This window comes from Centruroides vittatus, unplaced genomic scaffold (assembly GCF_030686945.1).
Source record: "Centruroides vittatus isolate TY-2023 unplaced genomic scaffold, ASM3068694v2 contig_1048, whole genome shotgun sequence".
Classification (NCBI taxonomy): Eukaryota; Metazoa; Arthropoda; class Arachnida; order Scorpiones; family Buthidae; genus Centruroides; species Centruroides vittatus.
This window is the reverse complement of record NW_027120676.1, coordinates 1-18,700: the sequence shown is the minus strand read 5'-3', so window position 1 is coordinate 18,700 and position 18,700 is coordinate 1. Positions and strand designations below refer to the sequence as shown.

Genomic DNA, 18,700 nt, shown 5'->3' with positions numbered 1-18,700 from the left:
GTCTAACTCCGTTATCGAGATTAAGGAAAGACGGACGGACGAACGACAATGGTAATTTATACGTCTACAATTTTTTTCGAATTGCAGCCCAATAAAATGCATTAGTATGTGTAGTAGCCCTCATAATGCCCAGCTATATCTATATTTAATGATTATAAAGTGTGGCCAAAAGTCTGCTTGACAAATGGGGGTGATCACTGTTGTTATCATTTGAGGTGAAAAAAATCATTGGAAGTAATCATGCCGATCAATGAGCGGAGCTTGTTTTCATTCAGGAATGTTTTCTTAAGTTTCGGATGTTGCCAACTGCTAGATATTAAGACCTCGGAAGGTTTGGGACGACGATGACGTTCCCTTGCAGCTTCCAGTGTTGTTCTGTGATTGAGTCCTACAAATGAAACAAGTTCCACTCGTTCGGGTGTCGGCATGATTACTTCCGATCGTAATTGCACCTAAAACAATAAGAAAAGTGCTTATCCTGTTTGGTTAGCGGATTTTTGTAGACGCTGTTGGAATTTTAACTTTGCCTATGTTTCGGAAATGTTGGAAAATTACAAAATTCATATAAATCGTCTGCATAATAAGTTTTCATTAATTTCTACTATAAAATATACTTGTAATATTAAACAATTTTCCACTTCGCATTCTAATTTACTACAGATTGACCATCAGTAATCCGGCATCGTGAAGATCTATTCACAAGTTTCCAGAGAAGGTTCGTGTATTTTCCCGTACTGTAGCGCCACCTTCGCACCACCACAAGAACTTCGGAAATGCAGAACTATATCTTATTAAAGGTAAAGCCTATGATTACCAAGAAATGCTTAATTGTAAGTCCTGTCTCGTATAATTATTTTTCAAGTGGTAAAGCAAGTGAAATTTTAATTAATTAATAAATTGTTACAAAACACTTGTGTCTTTAAGACAAATGTACCCTATCTCATGTAATCATTTTCTGTATGCACTTGGGTGGCTTATGACGGCAAATTTATTTACTAGCTGGATGTACATGCATGGTTGGTTATCCATTCTCTTCTTAAATTTTCATCACGTGGAAATGAATGTAACTGGAACGGTTGAATACATGGTACAATCTCCATACATCTTGTTTTCGTGTACATCGCATACAGTTTTACAACCGTTTACAAAGAACACTGGCCATGCAGCTAACCACTGCACAATATCTATTATGAACTGGTTTTATAAGGTATATGTCACCAATGAAAAACTAAAAATTGCACACTTAATGGATGCCAAAACATGCCCTTGTGTGACAAGATTTAAAAACACGTTCTGGTAACTTGTGGATAGGATGACGGATAAGTAATTTTGCCGGGTTAGTGATAATTGGGTTAGAATACACTTAACCCAACAGCTAATCACCTCGTCGTAGCTTTAAATACACTGTAAATCATATATGTTGGTTAACACTTTAAATACATTTTTAACATAACTATTTATTTAGATATATAGCCTTATATATATACGCACACACACAATTAATTTAAAAAATTGCCTGCTTGACTGATTGCCAATAGTTTAAAGTATAATTTATAGAGTTACAATAAAAAAAATAAGGAAATTTTCATAATTTATTTTATCGCACAGAATATCTACATTAATAATAATTGCAAATGAAGTTATATAGTCTAATTCGCCTATGTGAATAATCTTATCAATACATTGGTTAGGCTCATATTTTTAAACGAAGTTTTTATCTTTCAGATTAATGTTTGATTATAATTATCTTCTTTTAAACGTTATTAATTAAGTGTTTTAAAATTATAAAATTGTCTACAGTTCTTAATAAATAATAAAAAAAGAGCCCGATTTACAACTTTATATTTTCCTTATAAGGCTGTAAAATTGGTAGTGATTTACGTTATTTAAATAAATTTTAGAGTCTAATTAAGCTTTTTAATATATAAATTCTAAAAAACGCTTCCTCAGATTCAAAAAGGTTAAGAAATTTTATTTTAAATGCTATATAGTGAAATATATCCACCGATTGGATTGATTAATGGAATAAGGCAACACAACACTTGGGCAATCTGCCAAAAGGGGAGTGCTTCCTACGATAAACTGGCTCCTTTTTAGATGTTATGCGCTAGTATAGAAAACCCGGAAAACTCCACGTGGTCTGTGCGTTGTCTGGAACAAACACGCGACCAGTGTGTTTTGGTTTTATCCACTCGGCCAACCTTATCTTCCAATACTTCAGCGCACAATCGATGCTTTAAATTTTGAATTAATTTAATACAAAAAAGTTTATTGCATTTGCATAATTATTGTATATTTATTTTAATATTTGATTAAAATGATTATTACAATCAACTTCGTACGTAAGGAATTCCCCAAACGGAGACACGGCTATAAAAATAAAGAAGCATAGAATCCTAGTTTTAAAAATAGAAGAACTTCAAAGTGTGTAATATTTTCATTTTACCTTGCACAGGAATTTTGGCATGGTTTTCTCTTCGAATGTTTGTAAATGATTGCGAATATAGAGCAATAAAATTGCCATTTTAAATAAATTCGTATGATTCTAAAATCTAACTGACATCGAAAGTTAGAAGTTATCAAAAACTACCTTAAACGAAGTAATTGATGTGTTCTTTATATTTCGTCTACAGTAGAATTGCGATTTGTAAGCAATAAAGAAATTGTCATGAAAATATTATCCATCCACTCTAAGTTTCGTATGATCACGTGAGAAAAACATTAGAGTTGCTCAGATACTCCTGACATTTTGTACTTTCTCACAGAAAACTTATCAAATCACACGCATAAATTCCCATATTTTAATAATAAAAGGTATTTTGGACCGATTAATAAGCAATAAGCGGACGTAATAACGTTATAGAACGTTAAAGCTTATTGACATCCTGGTATTGGTCGAGGGCAGCTTACTAAAAAAATAAAGTAGGTCAAATTATTTTAACGAAAACTTTTTCTGTACAGCTTAACGAAGTAGCGAAACTAATTCGTAGTTTATTGTTGAAATTCTTATCAAATTCCTACTAATTATAGGTGTATAATTCGGAGTGAAAGCTGTGTTTCTCATTAAACTAATGCTAGTGAATTTATTTGTGCAGTTTTCTATCCTCGGGGTCAGGGAGTATGTTTGAATGTCGAAGTACAGAGAATAATAAGTCTACAACAATTCGTATGTTTAATATAGTAATTAAAAATCTGACCGCGTCCATAAAAGTTCCAATGTCTTAAAACTACTTTTAGTAAGCGAAAGCCACTGACAGTAGTCTACCTGATATTTTTAAAAGTTATTTCAAATCGAAGCGAATTGAAATTTGTGGCTAAAGCAATAAAAATCGAATGAACCACTGTCTAACGAGGGGCTTACTCGAATGTGCTGATTATATCATTCAAGCAGATGATAAATAATAGGTTATCGATCCGTGACGAATACGACTTCCTAAAAGCATGTGGTCTTATGCAAATACCTGTTATATTTGTTTAAAATCGTCACTATTTGTAGTGTGTACATACTACTGTATAGATTTATAGGGAATCGTTTTCATGTAGATAAGGACATAGAGGTAACAGTGACAATTCAAGTAGCATTTATTGGCTAATTTTTACAGAACGTACCTCCAAATTCTTAAGATAAGAGCATTTATAAAAAGAGAATTTATTTATATTTATAGCTCACACAATATTAAATTAGAAGCGGTATAGATCAATGAGTTTATTTACAACAATATTGGGCAATTTACAATATATAAATGAGCAAAAGCGTTAAAAAAATAAATGAATAAAAAGAGAATAATTAAAAATGATATAATTTAATAACGAATATAAAAACATTCGTATGAAATTGCGAAAATTGTTAATGCATAAATATAATTCTCTCATGCAAAATATATGCATAAAATTGTAAATATTCTCAAGAAATTCACACGTAAAAAATATTTTTATATATAAATGCTTATATTAGTATTTAAATTATATATTTTAAATGATATATACAAAAATATTTTATATTATCCTACAATGTTTTAAAAATTTCAAATTTCACATTATAATGCTAATTGCATTAAGAAATTCCTAATTTAATTTATATTAAACATTAAAAATATTTTAAAACGCATTTTTTTACAATTCCATATTTTTTATCCAGATGGCGCTAGATGACAGTTTATAAATTAGCCAATGGCAAAATGTTTTTTCATTTCGAAATTCGACATTAACCAATGAGATAATAGAATTATTTAAATGTTACATAGGAGGATACGGTTGAAATCTCATCCTGTCCATTTGCATACTTAAAGCGATCATAGGATTAAAAGGCCTGAGTGGAGGAGAATCCATTCTGTTTCTGTTATCACTATGAACTGGCATCTCTTCTGCTTCACTTACTCTGATATAATTCCCGTCGTTGGCATAATGAGATCCACTAGGAAAGGTCTCTTCGGGTGGAGACGTATGAGCACTAGGACCGGCGTGGCTCGTTGAGATGGCGCTAGGTGCACTAGAACTTAAAGGATAGGAATAGAAGGGAGGGAGACTAACGTTGGGATAAAGTATGGAAGAATTAGTGAGGCACTGATGCAAGATGGGTGACCAGTAGACACCGGATGTTGCCGATCCATAATTTGGTTCCCACAGCGAGTATAACCTCATGTCGGCTTGAGCTGGAAGAGAAGTTTTAATTTATGACGTTATAAAAAGGGTAGCTTAAAAATTATGGAAAATAAAATTAATATTTTAACATGCAAATTGCTACTTGGAGTAACTTAATGATACGTTACGTTTTATTGAGTGTGTTTAGGTAACAATTTTAAACATAAAAGTAGTGTAAGCACGTCGCCCGGGTTAATTGGAAGTGTTTTAAAGATGTGACAGGGGAATAAAAAAGTTGCTTTGCCGCAGCATTTTTTTGCTGCGGAGGGAAGATGATTTTACAGGGTCATTTATCACACGAAAAGTTTTTTTTGTGATCACGTGCAAGGCGGCGTGTGTCGTGGAAAAATACACCCGTGCGCTATTATCTTCCTAGACATTGAATCAGGTAGGTAAACAGACGGGACCTGTCCTTAATGTAGGTTATCATCTGTCTGACCTTCAGACGTTTGTAGTTATTTAAAACTTGTTTAAAGCGTTCGACCTTCCGAACAAGGTTACATTAAACTTATTTTTAGTGCTTTATTAGTAAAAATTGTTTTCGAATGAGGCAGCTTAATTAGTTTACAGCAGTATTTAAAAAAATGGATTGAGGTAGACGAATCGATGATGGTTCTTACCTTCGATTAACTTTTTATATGCTAACTTGACGTTAAATTTACACTCTTTAAGGATAGCGTAGAAGTATAGTGTCAGAGAATTGTCATTAACTTGGAAGGCATTCAGAAGTGCCTGCAGGGCTTCCTGTATTTGTCTCCTATTGCTTGAACATATTCCACCTAAACGTAATATAAGGAAAATTACTAGCGAATCAAGGAAAATACAAGTTATAAACAAATTATTACATTACTGATGTTTTACTTCGATTAAAAAACACTGAATTGAAACATTGATATATACAGTTTATTACATTTTTTCAATAAAATTTAACTTGTTTATTTACACAGTAACCATTTATTAATATGCGCATCAAATTAACATAGAAATTAAGACAAAGCATACTGATATATAAAAACAGAATTAATATGAATTTGGTAAAAACTAGCAAGTTTTGCTTCTAAAATCTAGCGAGATGCCTACTTTTAATTAAAATTATTTTATAGAATTCTTATTCAACGTTTTTTTTTGTAGTCTGTAAACAATAGACAACGAGATATTTTACGTCATAAAACACCTTCCGTCCGTAAGCTTAACGATTTAAACAGACCTTGGGAAACCCTATAAAGTAAACCAGGTAAAAATCCCAGACAGAAATCACCAATGTCAGACGGTCATTATCTTCCTTTCCCTGTAGACAACGTAAACAACCTGTTCGAATCTATCAAAGGAATGACCACACCTTCTACCCCGAACATTCTCACCACGCAGACGAATTAACCTTGTCTATCTAGAACTTGTTTACGAAAATTTTCGAGCTAAAATAAAATAAAAATTTAAGAAGAAAAATTCTCTAAGACGTGCCAAAACTTCCGGGTTTGGAAGGAACGTTTTTCATAATCTGCATGAGAATGTCTGCCTCTGACGTATCCTTACTTATCCCACATTCAGTAAAAAGGGATTTTTATATAAAATAAATGAAAATTCCTCGCCTTATAAAATATTAAAAGTTGAAACAAATTAACAAAATGTTTTCTAAAAAATTATTTATCAATATTTAGGTCTTCTATTTAAACAATTCGAAAAGTTATAAATAATTATACTTTTTATTTAATATCGGCCATTTCCGATTAGGTAGGTCATTTGCCTTTTATAGTCTGATTTTTTTTTTTTAAGTGTTTTTGTATAAATTACTTGGAGCGTGTAAGAGATTTAAATATCATTAAAATAATGACGAATATAATTGATAACATATCTTTACATCTCTTCCAAAGACGAGAACAAAGAATTTATCACGTTGTGTCAATGTTGTCTGGTCCTAAAATGGTAATAAATTCTCTTATCCGGGTTATATTAAATCATCGAAAGTTGTTAAGTGTCTGGAAAACAAGCTTATCGAAGTGGCAGAATGCATAGGCCTACATCGTAATTTATTTTAATGGAGAAATAATGGAGAGAAACAGGATATTTCCTCGATATTATCAAGGAAACGATTTTTGTTTTGTGTGTCTTTAAAGTAAACACGTGGTGAGTACGGTTTTATGGCTTTTGAGAGTATAAAACAGCGCTTTTCTTTGTAATTGAAGATTTAAACATTCTTTTACATTTTATATAATCTAATGTAACCGTAATATATAAAATAATTCTTAAATAAGAAGAGCGACGGATCGGTTTAATATAGAAAGAAACAATGGGCATACCTTCGTTGGAAGGGATATTTTCGAGAGCTGGACTATCTCTGTTCGAAGAATTTGCTTCTGTCGGAATTACTGGTTGCTCGTCCATGGCTATCCCTCTAGCTTCGTCCAGAGCTTGTTCGCGCCTTAAGGCTACTTGTTTAGCCATAACCCTTTGCCTTTCCACAGTTAAAGTACATTTGCTACATACGCAGTGCCGATATGGACAATAACGCTTGTGTCCCTTCACCGCTTTTTCATTTCCGTGATTTTTGCATCTAGAACACTTTGGTCTTCGATTCGAGTTACCGCCAATTTCTCTTGGAGAACTTTCGGAGCTTCTACCGTTATCTTCTTCGTTTCTGACAGCCGCCATTTTGGTTTTTCCGAGAGGAAAATAATTTTTTTTTTCGGTATTAAACAGGAAAATTCGACTTGTGTGCGTCTGGAGCTAGAGAAAAACTGTTTTAAATTAATTCATGTGCAGGTGCTACAAAGCAAAACTTTCCAATGTCACTGCCTGTTGTTGTAGCGGCATGATTGGCTTAATAATAATTGCCCCTTTTTCATAGTTTGATCATCTGAATGAAAACAAATAAAAATATTATTTACAAAAGCTCAAATTAAAGTAATATTTACAAAAATTCGAATTTAATTAAATTATTATTTGTTCATATTTCCCAATTATAATTTCTATATATAAAGTTTTTCATCTTTATTCAAATCTCGACTTTATAATATTTTAAATAAAATTAAATTTTAATCTAAAATAGTTACGTTTTATAATGTGATTTATATAAAATATTAATATAAATATAATTTATCATAAAGGTCTACATATACTACGCAGTGTGTATATACAGTAATACTCAACTACTGTATATTATATACATAAATATATTAATTAATTTATATTTTGTTATATTACTATAACAAAATATAAATTAGTTTACTAAATAAATTAATTGCAGTATATTAATAATAGTAAATGTTTTAAGTATGTTATTAAAATTAAAATACAAAAGAAAAAATGAATTTTATTTTAATAAGAATCGTTCATAAATATAAGAATTAAAAGGGGAAATAAACAATGCCATTCGCTCATGTATGAGTAAATAAAACTATTTATAACAATTATAAATTTCTAATAATATGTATAGGGTTATACAGGGAATATATATGCTATTTTCTCAGTGAAAACGTAGAGAAGTAAGAATAAAACCTTACTTTAATAAAATTCTTATTAAAATTAATTAAAGTACAATTGAAAGTAATTTAAGGCGATTAATAATTAATTAATAAATCAATAAATAACGTTATTAAACTTACAGATTGTACTGACGTATTTGAGTCGTTGTCGACGAGTTAGTGACTTACGCGAATAACCATTCGCAATATCGTTAAAATGCGTTGTTTTTTTCCCTTCTTATTATTTATATTTTAATTTTTTTAATATGCAAAACACGCATTTAGTTCGCCAGACAACAATAAAGTATCGAATTTTTAAAAAGTATTACACTAGAATACAAATTTATTGCAATTGTTGTTCTAATTTTTGTATTTTGACCTAGAAGGTCGCCACTTGTTTACAACTGGGGTCGCTTACTTTCATACTCTCATTAAGGGGGAAAAAAGGAAAAATGTGTAATCAAATTTGTTTTCTCTCTTATTTTTATGTATTTCACTGTAAAAATGGATGTTTTTTTTTCTTGAATTTAAACAGGAATTATTTGATTTATTCGAGTGCTATCTATTAGTCATCCCTTTCAATCATGTTTTCAAATAGTTTTTAACTACTGCCATCTGTTGGCGACATTTAAATATTTTCCTGATACTGCCGCCATCTGTGAGTCTATTTATTAAATAATAATGTGTAAAGTTTTAGTGCTGCCAGCTGCATTTATATGTTAAGTATTCTCTTTTGATGATAATTTTACGAGTGAATATCTCAAAGGAATTTAATTTATTTATAAATCTACAATTTTTAAACTAATTAGTTTATTATAATTCCAAAATTATGTTTTGCATACGTGAAAATCGATTTAAAACAAAAGAAAATACATGAAAAATTTTATTCAGTAGAATATAATTTATATGTAGAAGCATCGTCTATCAGATACTTTACAAACTTGCATTTGATATAATAAATTTACAAATTGAATAGAGAACTTTCCGAGGAAATTCTCTAAAAATAGGATTTCGGCTTTAGTATAAAATTGTGTATTTCAACAGCTACACTCTGTGAAAGGATAGTAAATGAATTTTATATAAATTATTAATACTGAATCTAAGAGTAGCCATTAATAACTTTACTAGTTCGAAGGAATTCATTAACATGATTAACTTCTGACAATTTGGAATACGGAGGATTAGAATTCATTTCCTTGGATTTCCATTTTTCGAAATGGCAAACTTTGTGCTCCAGATCCATGTGATTCTGAGGTGGAAGTCCGATGCAGGCTCTGAAAATGTTCTCTATGCAGGCCCGCTGTTTAAATAGGCCATTGACGATCGGTGCGCCTTCAGGAACCATGGGAGCCTTACACAGATAACTAAGGATAGACAATACGCTGTTGAAACTCTCGAATTTCTGATCGTCTCCTACTCTGAAGTTTATTCTTTGGCATATTTCGGTCAGGATGACCAGATCTAGGATGATCGGACTAGCCAGAAGCGAATCTTCGCAAGTGTTGTGCACCACGATGGTGTTGTGACCTCCCATCATGATTTCTGACGTGTACTCGTCCAGGGCCCTCTTGCTATCGCCCACGTACGGCACGTATTTGATCACCACCTATAAATAATAGTCACGTATTTTAAAACTTTGCTCATTTAACCTCGGCGGCGAGTCGACATTTATATAGACAAAAGTACACGAAACAAAAGACTTACACAGTGGTCGGGTTTCTCTCCGGGTTCGTAAAGGATCCTGTTGGACTCGACCATGTCATCGACCACGTTGCTCTTCGACACTTCCTTAGAACGGAACTGTTGGGGGGCCGACAGATTCTTGCCGTCGTTATTGCCCAGATGATTGTAACTGACGATGGAGACGGGCTTGATGCCCGCGCTGACCAAGAAGTCGACGATGACGGATTTGAACTTGGTCTGGCCAGATTTGAAGTCGTTGCCACCGATAAACACCGAATGCTTCTCGGCCAACTCCACGCACCCGGGAACAAAAGTGTTCTGAGGAGATCCATTGATGTAGGCGCACTACAAATATGCAAAATCGTCGGTTATTCGTCGGAAGCTACGGAAACGGAAACGAGTAACGGACGGAACACTTACCCCTTCTAATATGCTGGCCACGGCATAGAGAGTGGAGGGAGATATTTCCGATGCGTCTTTCTTGATAGAGGCCAGCAGATTGTCGGCGGTGTCGTTCAGACCCGGGCGGACGTCACAGAATCGCTCGGTGTTGGCCGTCCACAACACTATCACCTTGTCCAGACCACGCTTCTCTTTGAAGTCTCGAATGTCGCGCCTGACGGCACACACCTGTTCCCATTTGCTGCCTGTCAGCACGTTGTCGGCCCTGCTCTCCTGATTGGCGGCGATGAAGTCTTTATGGTAGATGGCCGGGCGAGGGACCATCTTCTTCAAGTGCTCTTTCAGCTGGACCTGTAGATTGTAGTCCAGAACCCTGGCCCGCTGCGTGGCGTCGGCCAAGTTCATGGACGAAATGTCCCATCCGTCGACGACGATGTCGTTGGGGTCGACCATGGGAAGCAAGTCCTTCATAGGAACGTAAACATCGCCGTCAGGCGACGATCCCAAGCACACTGTCGATGCCTGGGTTAAGGAACCGAAATAGTTGGCTTTCTGTAAAGATCGGAGTGTAGTCGTTGAGAAACCTTATCTTAGAAACGAACGGAACGGAATGAGGAAGTGTATGACTTACCACTACTCCTTCTTTAGTGTGCCAAGAGAGTTTCATCTTATTTGCCAAAATTGCGGCTGCCACCGTAGTGCCGTTATTGCCTCCTAATCCTACCATCATCAGACCTAATTTAGGCACTTTTCTCTGGGTACGAAACGTAATTCGGGTAATGCGTGGATAAACCTTTAAAAACCAATATAATAATTGTTTCCAGAATTGTCATCAAATTAACAAAGAAAACAAAGCGGCTTACTTTATATTCTCCATTGTCTATCTTAACTTCCGTTGTTTGATAATCATAATCGGCTTCAATGTAGTCATCAGCATAACGGACATTGGAACTTTCTACTTTAAGGAGTGACATCTGACAAAGTGTCTGTAAGAAGTAAATGTTATACGCAAATTGTAATCTGAGATAACGTTTCTGTAAAACGGTTTGGTGTACTGGAAAAGATGTTGAATTTGCTAGAAGTTACGAGTCAGGCGATACCTCGTGTTACAGTTGATGATCGGTAAAACAAGCGGATATTATTATTTCTATCCGCCCGTTCCTTATATACGCGGAGGTAGTTTTCCACGGTGAAGTTTCTAGAATCGGAATTTTCCATCGTCAGGTTAAGCGCACGTATTATTGGTGGAATTGTCGCTTGGCAACCGGTCGACGTCCCCCTGTCTCTTCTCCCTTTACCATGTTTCAATTTTCTTCGATGACAAAATATCATCTGTCAATTGTTAAAGGAAATGAAATCGAATACTGTAGTTACATTTCGAACTTACTTGTTAACATACAAATATGCGTAAATTACATTACTTTAAAAGTAAATGTGACACCACACAGTTTCTTTATGCTGTTTTTTTACTTTCTATAGCATTTTATATATAAATATTCCCGCTGTATTTGTACAGGCGTGTTCTAGAATGCTATAAAAAGTGAAAAAACAGCATAAAAAACTGTATTGTATCACTTTAACTTTCAAAGTAATGTAATGTAATGTTAACTGTGCGCGTAGTTAACCTTAATACGAAAGTGCAGAAAACGAATTGATATAAGCTTAAAAAAACTATATCTTTATTCAAAGTGAGAATTTGAAAAACAATTCCAAGTAAAATATAGCGATTAAACTTTTTGGATTAATATGTAGTTCGAGGTCGTTCAAGGTCACCTATAGATCGACCATGATCGATAATAGACGTACTGTACTGTACATGAATCGACCTATAGACAGTGCCGTATCGATTTTAATTAATGTTTTCCATAAAGCGTATTTAGAGCAGAAAAGTTTTCTTTAAATGATTAATTGAAGAAAATTAGTGCAGGCCTTTACTTTTGCAACTAGCTGTAACAAAGATATTTTAATATATGGAACATCTGTATTGTTCCGTGTAATTTAGGCATTAGTTTTGTCGTCGTTATTATATATATTTTCATATTTTTTCTTGACATTTAACTTCTACATCAGTAGATAATATAATTAATAATGCAATTATTATAATCAAATTATATCACTCTTTTTACTTTCTCGGTTGTCATACATAACAGAGAAAGTTTGGCGATCGGTCAGAAGATGACCCCCAAGATTTTCACAGTTTTGGACTAGGGGATCTTGAAACGTGGAGAAATGCAAAAAAGTTCGGGAGTTTTTTTTCTGTATATATGGATGTTAGTATGTGTGGGGAAGGCACGATTTTGTTCACCTTCTTTCAAGCTTAATAACTCCTGTGCTTTTTGTCGAAGATTTCTGAAATTTTGCAGGGAGATTTTTTTATTAGAGAAACTGACGCTATTAAATTTTGGTGGTTGAAGGTCGAGGAGGTGGAGAGATATAGTGAATCGTGTGTCATATCACGAGTACAGCCGGGCTTGATGACGATTTTACTCGTTATTAGCATTTACAATTTTTTTAAATAAAAACCCATGCTTCCCTTCAAAATTAAGCTTTTTGCCATCTTGTAATAGTTAAAAAAAATATAAAGTTTTTAAAATAAAATATCATAACAGATGTCACTACCAAATGTTGCAGATTTTTTTTTTTTTTAAATTAGGCTATTAGCAGAAGCCGATAATATACAGCAGGGGTGGCCAACAAGTCGATCGCGATCGACCGGTCGATCGCGAAGCCAAATTTGGTCGATCGCTCGCTATGTCTTCACTTAATGTGTTACACTTGTAATCGAACGCGACAGTATGCATGCAGTTATGACTCGACTCAGAAAAACAAAGCCATTTAGCTTGAATATTTGGTACTGTCATACGGTAGCTTTTTTCTTGAAAAAGGAAATTGTGGAATTTATATCTTTTCCTTTTAAGAAGGATTTGTGTGAAACGTATTAGCCAAAAAATTTCAGACATATTTCGTATGAGCAAAAGGCATTAGAAAAAGAAATTATAATTTTACAAACTGACTTAATCTTACAAGTCAGAAAATTTGAAGATTTTTGGAAATGCGTCAACTGAGAAAGACAGCCCAGTATCACCAAATGTAACGAATATATTTATTCTTGTTTCGGATCTACATACCTGTGTGAATCGGCATTTTCATACTTAAAGTTAGCGAAGACTAAACAACGTTCTGTTTTGACTGATTCCCGTATTGAAGACTCATTATTATTATCTTTGTCAGGATATACACCTAATTATGACTACTTGATTAGAGACGTGCAAACTCAGTCCTCCCATTAATGTTAAGATAATAAAATAAATTCTAAATCTGTCTTTATCTGTAGCTATTTTGAATTAATAAATATTGTTAATAATTGATGTTTTAATTCCCCTGGATGTGAGATTTTTGGCCCGTTAAATAATTATGTTGTTTTTACGTAGGTAGATATACAGGGTGTTTTAGTACGAGGTGCACTCCCGCGAACTATTGATAGATTAGCAAAAGAGTGCACCTTGTACTGAAACACAGTGTATAAACATAGTATGTATTTCACACCTCCCCCTCCCCATTTAGACTATGCCTATGACAGCAAGTCGATCGCGATATATTTTTAAGATAAAAAGTAGATCTCACGTACACAAAAGTTGGCCACCCCTGATATACAGTATAGGTACTGTACATGATATTTAAAAATATTCAATTAAATAATTGATCTTTAAGAATCATTAAATGGAAAATTCCATAAATTACATAACTATTTTTAGTTTTCAATTACCGTTTCACTCTTCGTAACGCTCTGTAACGCTTCACACAAACCCATTCTCAAACTTACGTGAATCATAGCACTTAATTGTACTAAGAAATAATACACAGTTGGGGCATCGAAAGTTACATTATTTTATTAATTACGTGTATAACACAGCAGGGATGTAAACAGTACGTTTCTCTATGCAACAAAAATGAGCCATTCTCTTACCCGAGGACTAAGATCCTAACGTTACGTAACGTTTTTGTAAACACTCCCACATCCTCCTAACCCAAGGTATTGTAAGGATTATATGCATACCCACCCAACCTATCAAAAATCTCCATAATTCTATATAAAATCTTATTTTTCATCCAACTCGTACAGCAATTGTTAGCGACATAAAGCGAACACAAAATTTGGCCCAAAAAAAAACGGAGAAGAACCGATTTTGATACTGACATTGAATTTTTCTATCTAAAAACTCTAGCAACGAGAGTTTCGTTACTTTCTCGGCTGTTATGAGTTCTTATTAGGAAAAAACTATTATTGTTAAACAAAAATGAAATTGTGTGGCGCCATCTGTTATCGGATTGTGTTATAAAAATATTTTTATATTTTTAATTACTATAAAATGGTAAAAAGCTTAATTTTGAGGGTGAGGCGAGTTTTATAAAATAATGTAAATGTCTATCTTCTATTCTCAAATTAAACCTTTATTGCCTTTCATAATAATTAATAATACACTATACTGTATTATATTTAATAACATCTGGTAAAAGATGGCGCCACACATAATTTTGACTGAGCTCGTTCAGGTTTTTTTAACTATAAATATTTATATTTAAACTGGAGAAATTTAATTATCATATATGTACAACTACAAAAAGAGCTTCCTCATTTATATAGCTTTTGGTTGTTTACTGTGTAATTTACGTAGAAACTTGTAAACAGATTGGTCGCTTTAAGCCAAAACAATGTATGCAACCATTCAAGAAACATCGTTCGAGGATGGGCAGGGAAAGTTCTAATGCAGAGAGCCCTTCGTCCAAAACAACATTTTTGAAGATTACAAAAACTTATACAAACGGTCGCTGCGATATTATTCTGAATAAAATTCAAGTAACCTTTTAATATTTTCTTCTAGGATTAAGTGGTATATATTAAATATACTGAATCGGCAACAAAAAATTACCTATCACACCTCGTTATTATAGGGGCACATTTGTGCCCAGGCTGCTTCTAAAGTTGATCTCTAAGCACATAAATGAATGGCATAAATAATCGGCAACAGAGCATATTGAGATTTCCTAATTTTCAAACTCTTCAATGGTGATAGGTTGAATCCAATAATGATCGCAGACTTGTACCTACTGACATTTTATGTGAGAAGTAAACCACTTACTATTTCATTTTAATCTGGCAACCAGACTAAAGTAAATGAAAAGTTGCAAATATAAGACATTAGAATGCAAGGCCTACATAAACAATAGAAGCATAATTCTAAAATCTTGTGTATGCGGCATGGGAACTCTAGCAAAACACAAGTAAAAGATTCAAAAATTGAAGTGTCCAAACATCTGAGTTATACTTTGTAGAATTTTAAATGGGCGTGGTACTGAAATTGCTAAGTCATTAGCACGACTTTCATGCACACTATTGCACTAGCTCTCAATCGATATGTTAATTATGATGGCGAGTATTCTGGCATTGCTCATAGTTAGTTGGTGTATGAGATAGGGTTAGCTAGGTCAATTAGGAATGCGGAACATGAGGCATGGTAAAATTGGAGAGCTTAGCGTAGTGAATGAGAGAATTGACTGGGAAGGACAGAAATATACGAAAATTGAAGTTAAAAATAGTGTTTAACATTTTTTTAATTGGTAGATTAGAGAATAAGAGTTAAAAATTTTTCAATTATTCCACATAGTTTGGGGCTGGTATAAACGACTAATCGGTAAATGGACAACACTTAATTTAGATCTAATCAGATATCATTTTAATAACATTTGGACTAAAGGTCGTCAGATTGACGCTGTTTGGTTGAGTCACAATGCTGATGGGTATTTCGATTAATATGCAAATTTCTGGAAAAATTGTAGACTGACTAAAACTTTTTAAATATCCCTTATATCTGTAGTTGTGCATTGTTCTGGTAGCAACCAGAAGAAATATTTCAGAGAGGAGATTTTAACTCAATGCTTTGGGAAGAAGATTATTGGACTACACATAGAGAAACAGTAAAGATCATGATGATTATGAAGTCTCATAATCCTTTTTGTCCTTTCTATTCATTAATGTGAGGATTTTAATGACTATGGAATGAAAGGAATCGCCAAAGGACCAACGTAATTAATAAGTTGAAAGTAAATGCCAATTCCGAGGGGCTCAGGAAGTGCCTGACTAAACTACATCTCCCAAACAGTACATCTGATGCCACGAAACATGGCCAATCGGAGGGGCGTATTTATATGCAGGTTCATATAAATTTTTTTTTTAACGGGGAAAGGATTAAGGATATAGATAGTACATCTGGGGCACGATGATACTTGATTTATAATAGGACAATGCGAAAAGAATTATGATCGTTTTAACAGGGGCTTACTTAGCTTAAACACTAAGTTGAAAGGTGAGATGGTAGCTTATAACTGTAATTATTATAAGTGTGAATATACAGATCTTAATAGAAATCATAATATAAGATAACTGCACGCCAAAGACCGAGCACTGTATGAGCATTTTGTATAGAAAGTAAGCTGCATGTCGGAAGGTCCTGCATAGTCGATTAAGTCAGGAACACACGAAGTCTACCAATGAGATGGAAATTTGTTGTTCGAGTTTCCGATGGTGACGCACATAACCAGCGAAGTCGGGAAAAACAAAGAGGCTGAAAACAAACACTTTCAAATTTAAAGGAAAATACCACAATGGTACTGTTGAGTTATTAAAGCGTTTTTCAGTAGCAGTCGACTAAGTGGCTTTACAATTATAATAACTTAATGGTCGTGCCGCACATTACAATTACTATCTAGTGCGAGGTGGGGGGGTGGGAGGTCGTGAGGGGGGGGAGAGAGGTGGAGGTGTAGAATGAAATTGCGAAAAATTCGCGGATATTTTAGCTGTTTATCTCGTTTGTTTTGAAAAGCAATCTTAACTGTCTGCGACTTTTCTTATTTCTAAATTTAACTGACTCCGATCATTGCAGAGACGCTATAGAAAAGCAATCATCCTTTTACGCACATTAGTCTGGCTAGATATACGTCAAGGGAGGCGGACTAATGACCCGTCCTATGCGTGAGAAATAATGGCAAAGTCTGGATATCTGGTGGTGACGTTGATCGTTGTAATTGTAAATTTATTATTTTGTTATATTCTGTTATTTGTTATATACATTAATAGCTAAATACATACACGGTTAAGGCATTGTTTATTAATACGGTAGATTATAACATAATAAGATCCGACATAAAATCCCGTTTTAAAGTTAGGAGAAACGCATTCATTTTACCTAGTGGAAGAAACTAGCATTGGTTACTGAGGATGATCATAGTGTTTAATTAGAAACCACGTTTTTGTCCTATGGATTAAGAGCTGTTAAGAATCACTGGTCTATGAGTAGTCCATTCGTATGTAGGATTTGTACGAATAAGCCTTTAGTAAAAACCGCAGAATTCTCTACAATGTATTGTTAATACCCTCGTGGCTCTCGCGGAGTGCCGAAACACGAGTAGGCGCTGGTTCTCGGCCAATTCCAAGGTCATTGGGGAAAATTTACTTGTATTATTTAAAAAATTCGTATAAAATCAACCGTTGGTATTAAAAATATGAAAACAGATAATTCTGATATGGAAGTATGTGTACTTTTATTTGGTGTATTATTTATTTGCTTATATTTTTTATTATTTCTGTAAAAAATTCGTATATTCTTGTTTACGTTAATGATCTGTAAATTAATTGCAATTTTATCTAATCTAATTAAATTTTACGTTTGGTTAATGTAGTATTTGATAGTATACTATTAATTCTATGTTATATTAAAGTATTAGTTTATTACATTTATCGTAAATGATGTTAATTTTAATTTTAGTAAATTTTTCCAACGGTTCTTTTTTATCCAACTATTGAGTCGACAGTGCTGCCATTTTAAGTACGTTTTTAACATGTACGTATATTCTACATGTAGGTATGTTCTTTCATATACATTCGGTTTGTTAGAATATATAATTAGTTTATTTAATTAATCGGTAGATATTAATAATATATAAATCGATGAATTTTAGCAATATTACAACTTTTTTTAAAAAAATTTACTTTTATTAGATTCATTTATATATTTTAATTAATATGTTTTCATTTTAGAGTATTATTAAGTTTTAGTTTTAAAGTTATATTCATTTGTTTGGATTTTCCTTTGTCCTTTTAAACCAGATATTTAAACGGTGACGTCAGACTAGGGTGACGTAGCGGAAGTGTGGTGTCACGTGACTGGGATACTGTCTTATTTCGTTTATAAAGCTTTTATATTCTTTTATAAATGTTTCAAATGATTTATTTTTTAACAAGCGAATAATTTATGATATGTTTGTATTAAAGTATATCAAAAACCTTTTTATTTATATTATTTTCGATGCATATGTTGTTCATAACATAGATACTTTAAACATGGAATTGGCTCTATAATAATAATTATGTTTTATTGTTATTTTATATGAATGTTAGCAAATTTGTTGATAAAAATATATTTTATTTACGATTTTTCGATATAAGTTTAAATAAT

The 18,700-nt window shown here is 33.2% G+C and overlaps 2 protein-coding genes and 1 long non-coding RNA gene across 3 annotated transcripts; 1 reads left to right on the top strand and 2 right to left on the bottom strand.

Moving 5' to 3' along the window:
• Nucleotides 1-3,564: 3,564 nt before the first annotated feature.
• Nucleotides 3,565-7,582, bottom strand: LOC136970357 (doublesex- and mab-3-related transcription factor dmd-4-like). Its single transcript, XM_067264791.1, has 3 exons — nt 6,939-7,582; nt 5,262-5,420; nt 3,565-4,652 (listed from the first exon to the last, which is right to left on the bottom strand). Exons 1-3 carry the CDS (start codon nt 7,288-7,290, stop codon nt 4,237-4,239), a joined length of 927 nt encoding a protein of 308 aa, XP_067120892.1. The 5' UTR covers nt 7,291-7,582; the 3' UTR covers nt 3,565-4,236.
• Nucleotides 7,583-8,980: 1,398 nt separating this feature from the next.
• On the bottom strand, nt 8,981-11,261 carry LOC136970348 (inositol-3-phosphate synthase 1-A-like). Its single transcript, XM_067264781.1, has 5 exons — nt 11,051-11,261; nt 10,819-10,980; nt 10,206-10,739; nt 9,807-10,130; nt 8,981-9,708 (listed from the first exon to the last, which is right to left on the bottom strand). Exons 1-5 carry the CDS (start codon nt 11,159-11,161, stop codon nt 9,202-9,204), a joined length of 1,638 nt encoding a protein of 545 aa, XP_067120882.1. The 5' UTR covers nt 11,162-11,261; the 3' UTR covers nt 8,981-9,201.
• A 6,799-nt stretch (nt 11,262-18,060) lies between these two features.
• Nucleotides 18,061-18,531, top strand: LOC136970228 (uncharacterized). The gene is made up of 2 exons (XR_010879960.1): nt 18,061-18,106; nt 18,352-18,531. It is a non-coding gene; the product is annotated as an uncharacterized lncRNA (long non-coding RNA).
• The last annotated feature ends 169 nt before the right edge of the window (nt 18,532-18,700 follow it).

Bases quoted from the DNA above. Each gene is read 5' to 3' on its own strand.
- LOC136970357 (XM_067264791.1), bottom strand. From the start codon at position 7,290: ATGGCGGCTGTCAGAAACGAAGAAGATAACGGTAGAAGCTCCGAAAGT. The intron at 5,421-6,938 runs GTATGCCCATTG...TATTACGTTTAG, and splicing joins AAATATCCCTTCCAACGAAG to GTGGAATATGTTCAAGCAAT. The intron at 4,653-5,261 runs GTAAGAACCATC...CTTCTCTTCCAG, and splicing joins ATATAAAAAGTTAATCGAAG to CTCAAGCCGACATGAGGTTA.
- LOC136970348 (XM_067264781.1), bottom strand. From the start codon at position 11,161: ATGTCACTCCTTAAAGTAGAAAGTTCCAATGTCCGTTATGCTGATGAC. The intron at 10,131-10,205 runs GTAAGTGTTCCG...GCATATTTGTAG, and splicing joins TGGCCAGCATATTAGAAGGG to TGCGCCTACATCAATGGATC. The intron at 9,709-9,806 runs GTAAGTCTTTTG...TATTATTTATAG, and splicing joins GAGAGAAACCCGACCACTGT to GTGGTGATCAAATACGTGCC.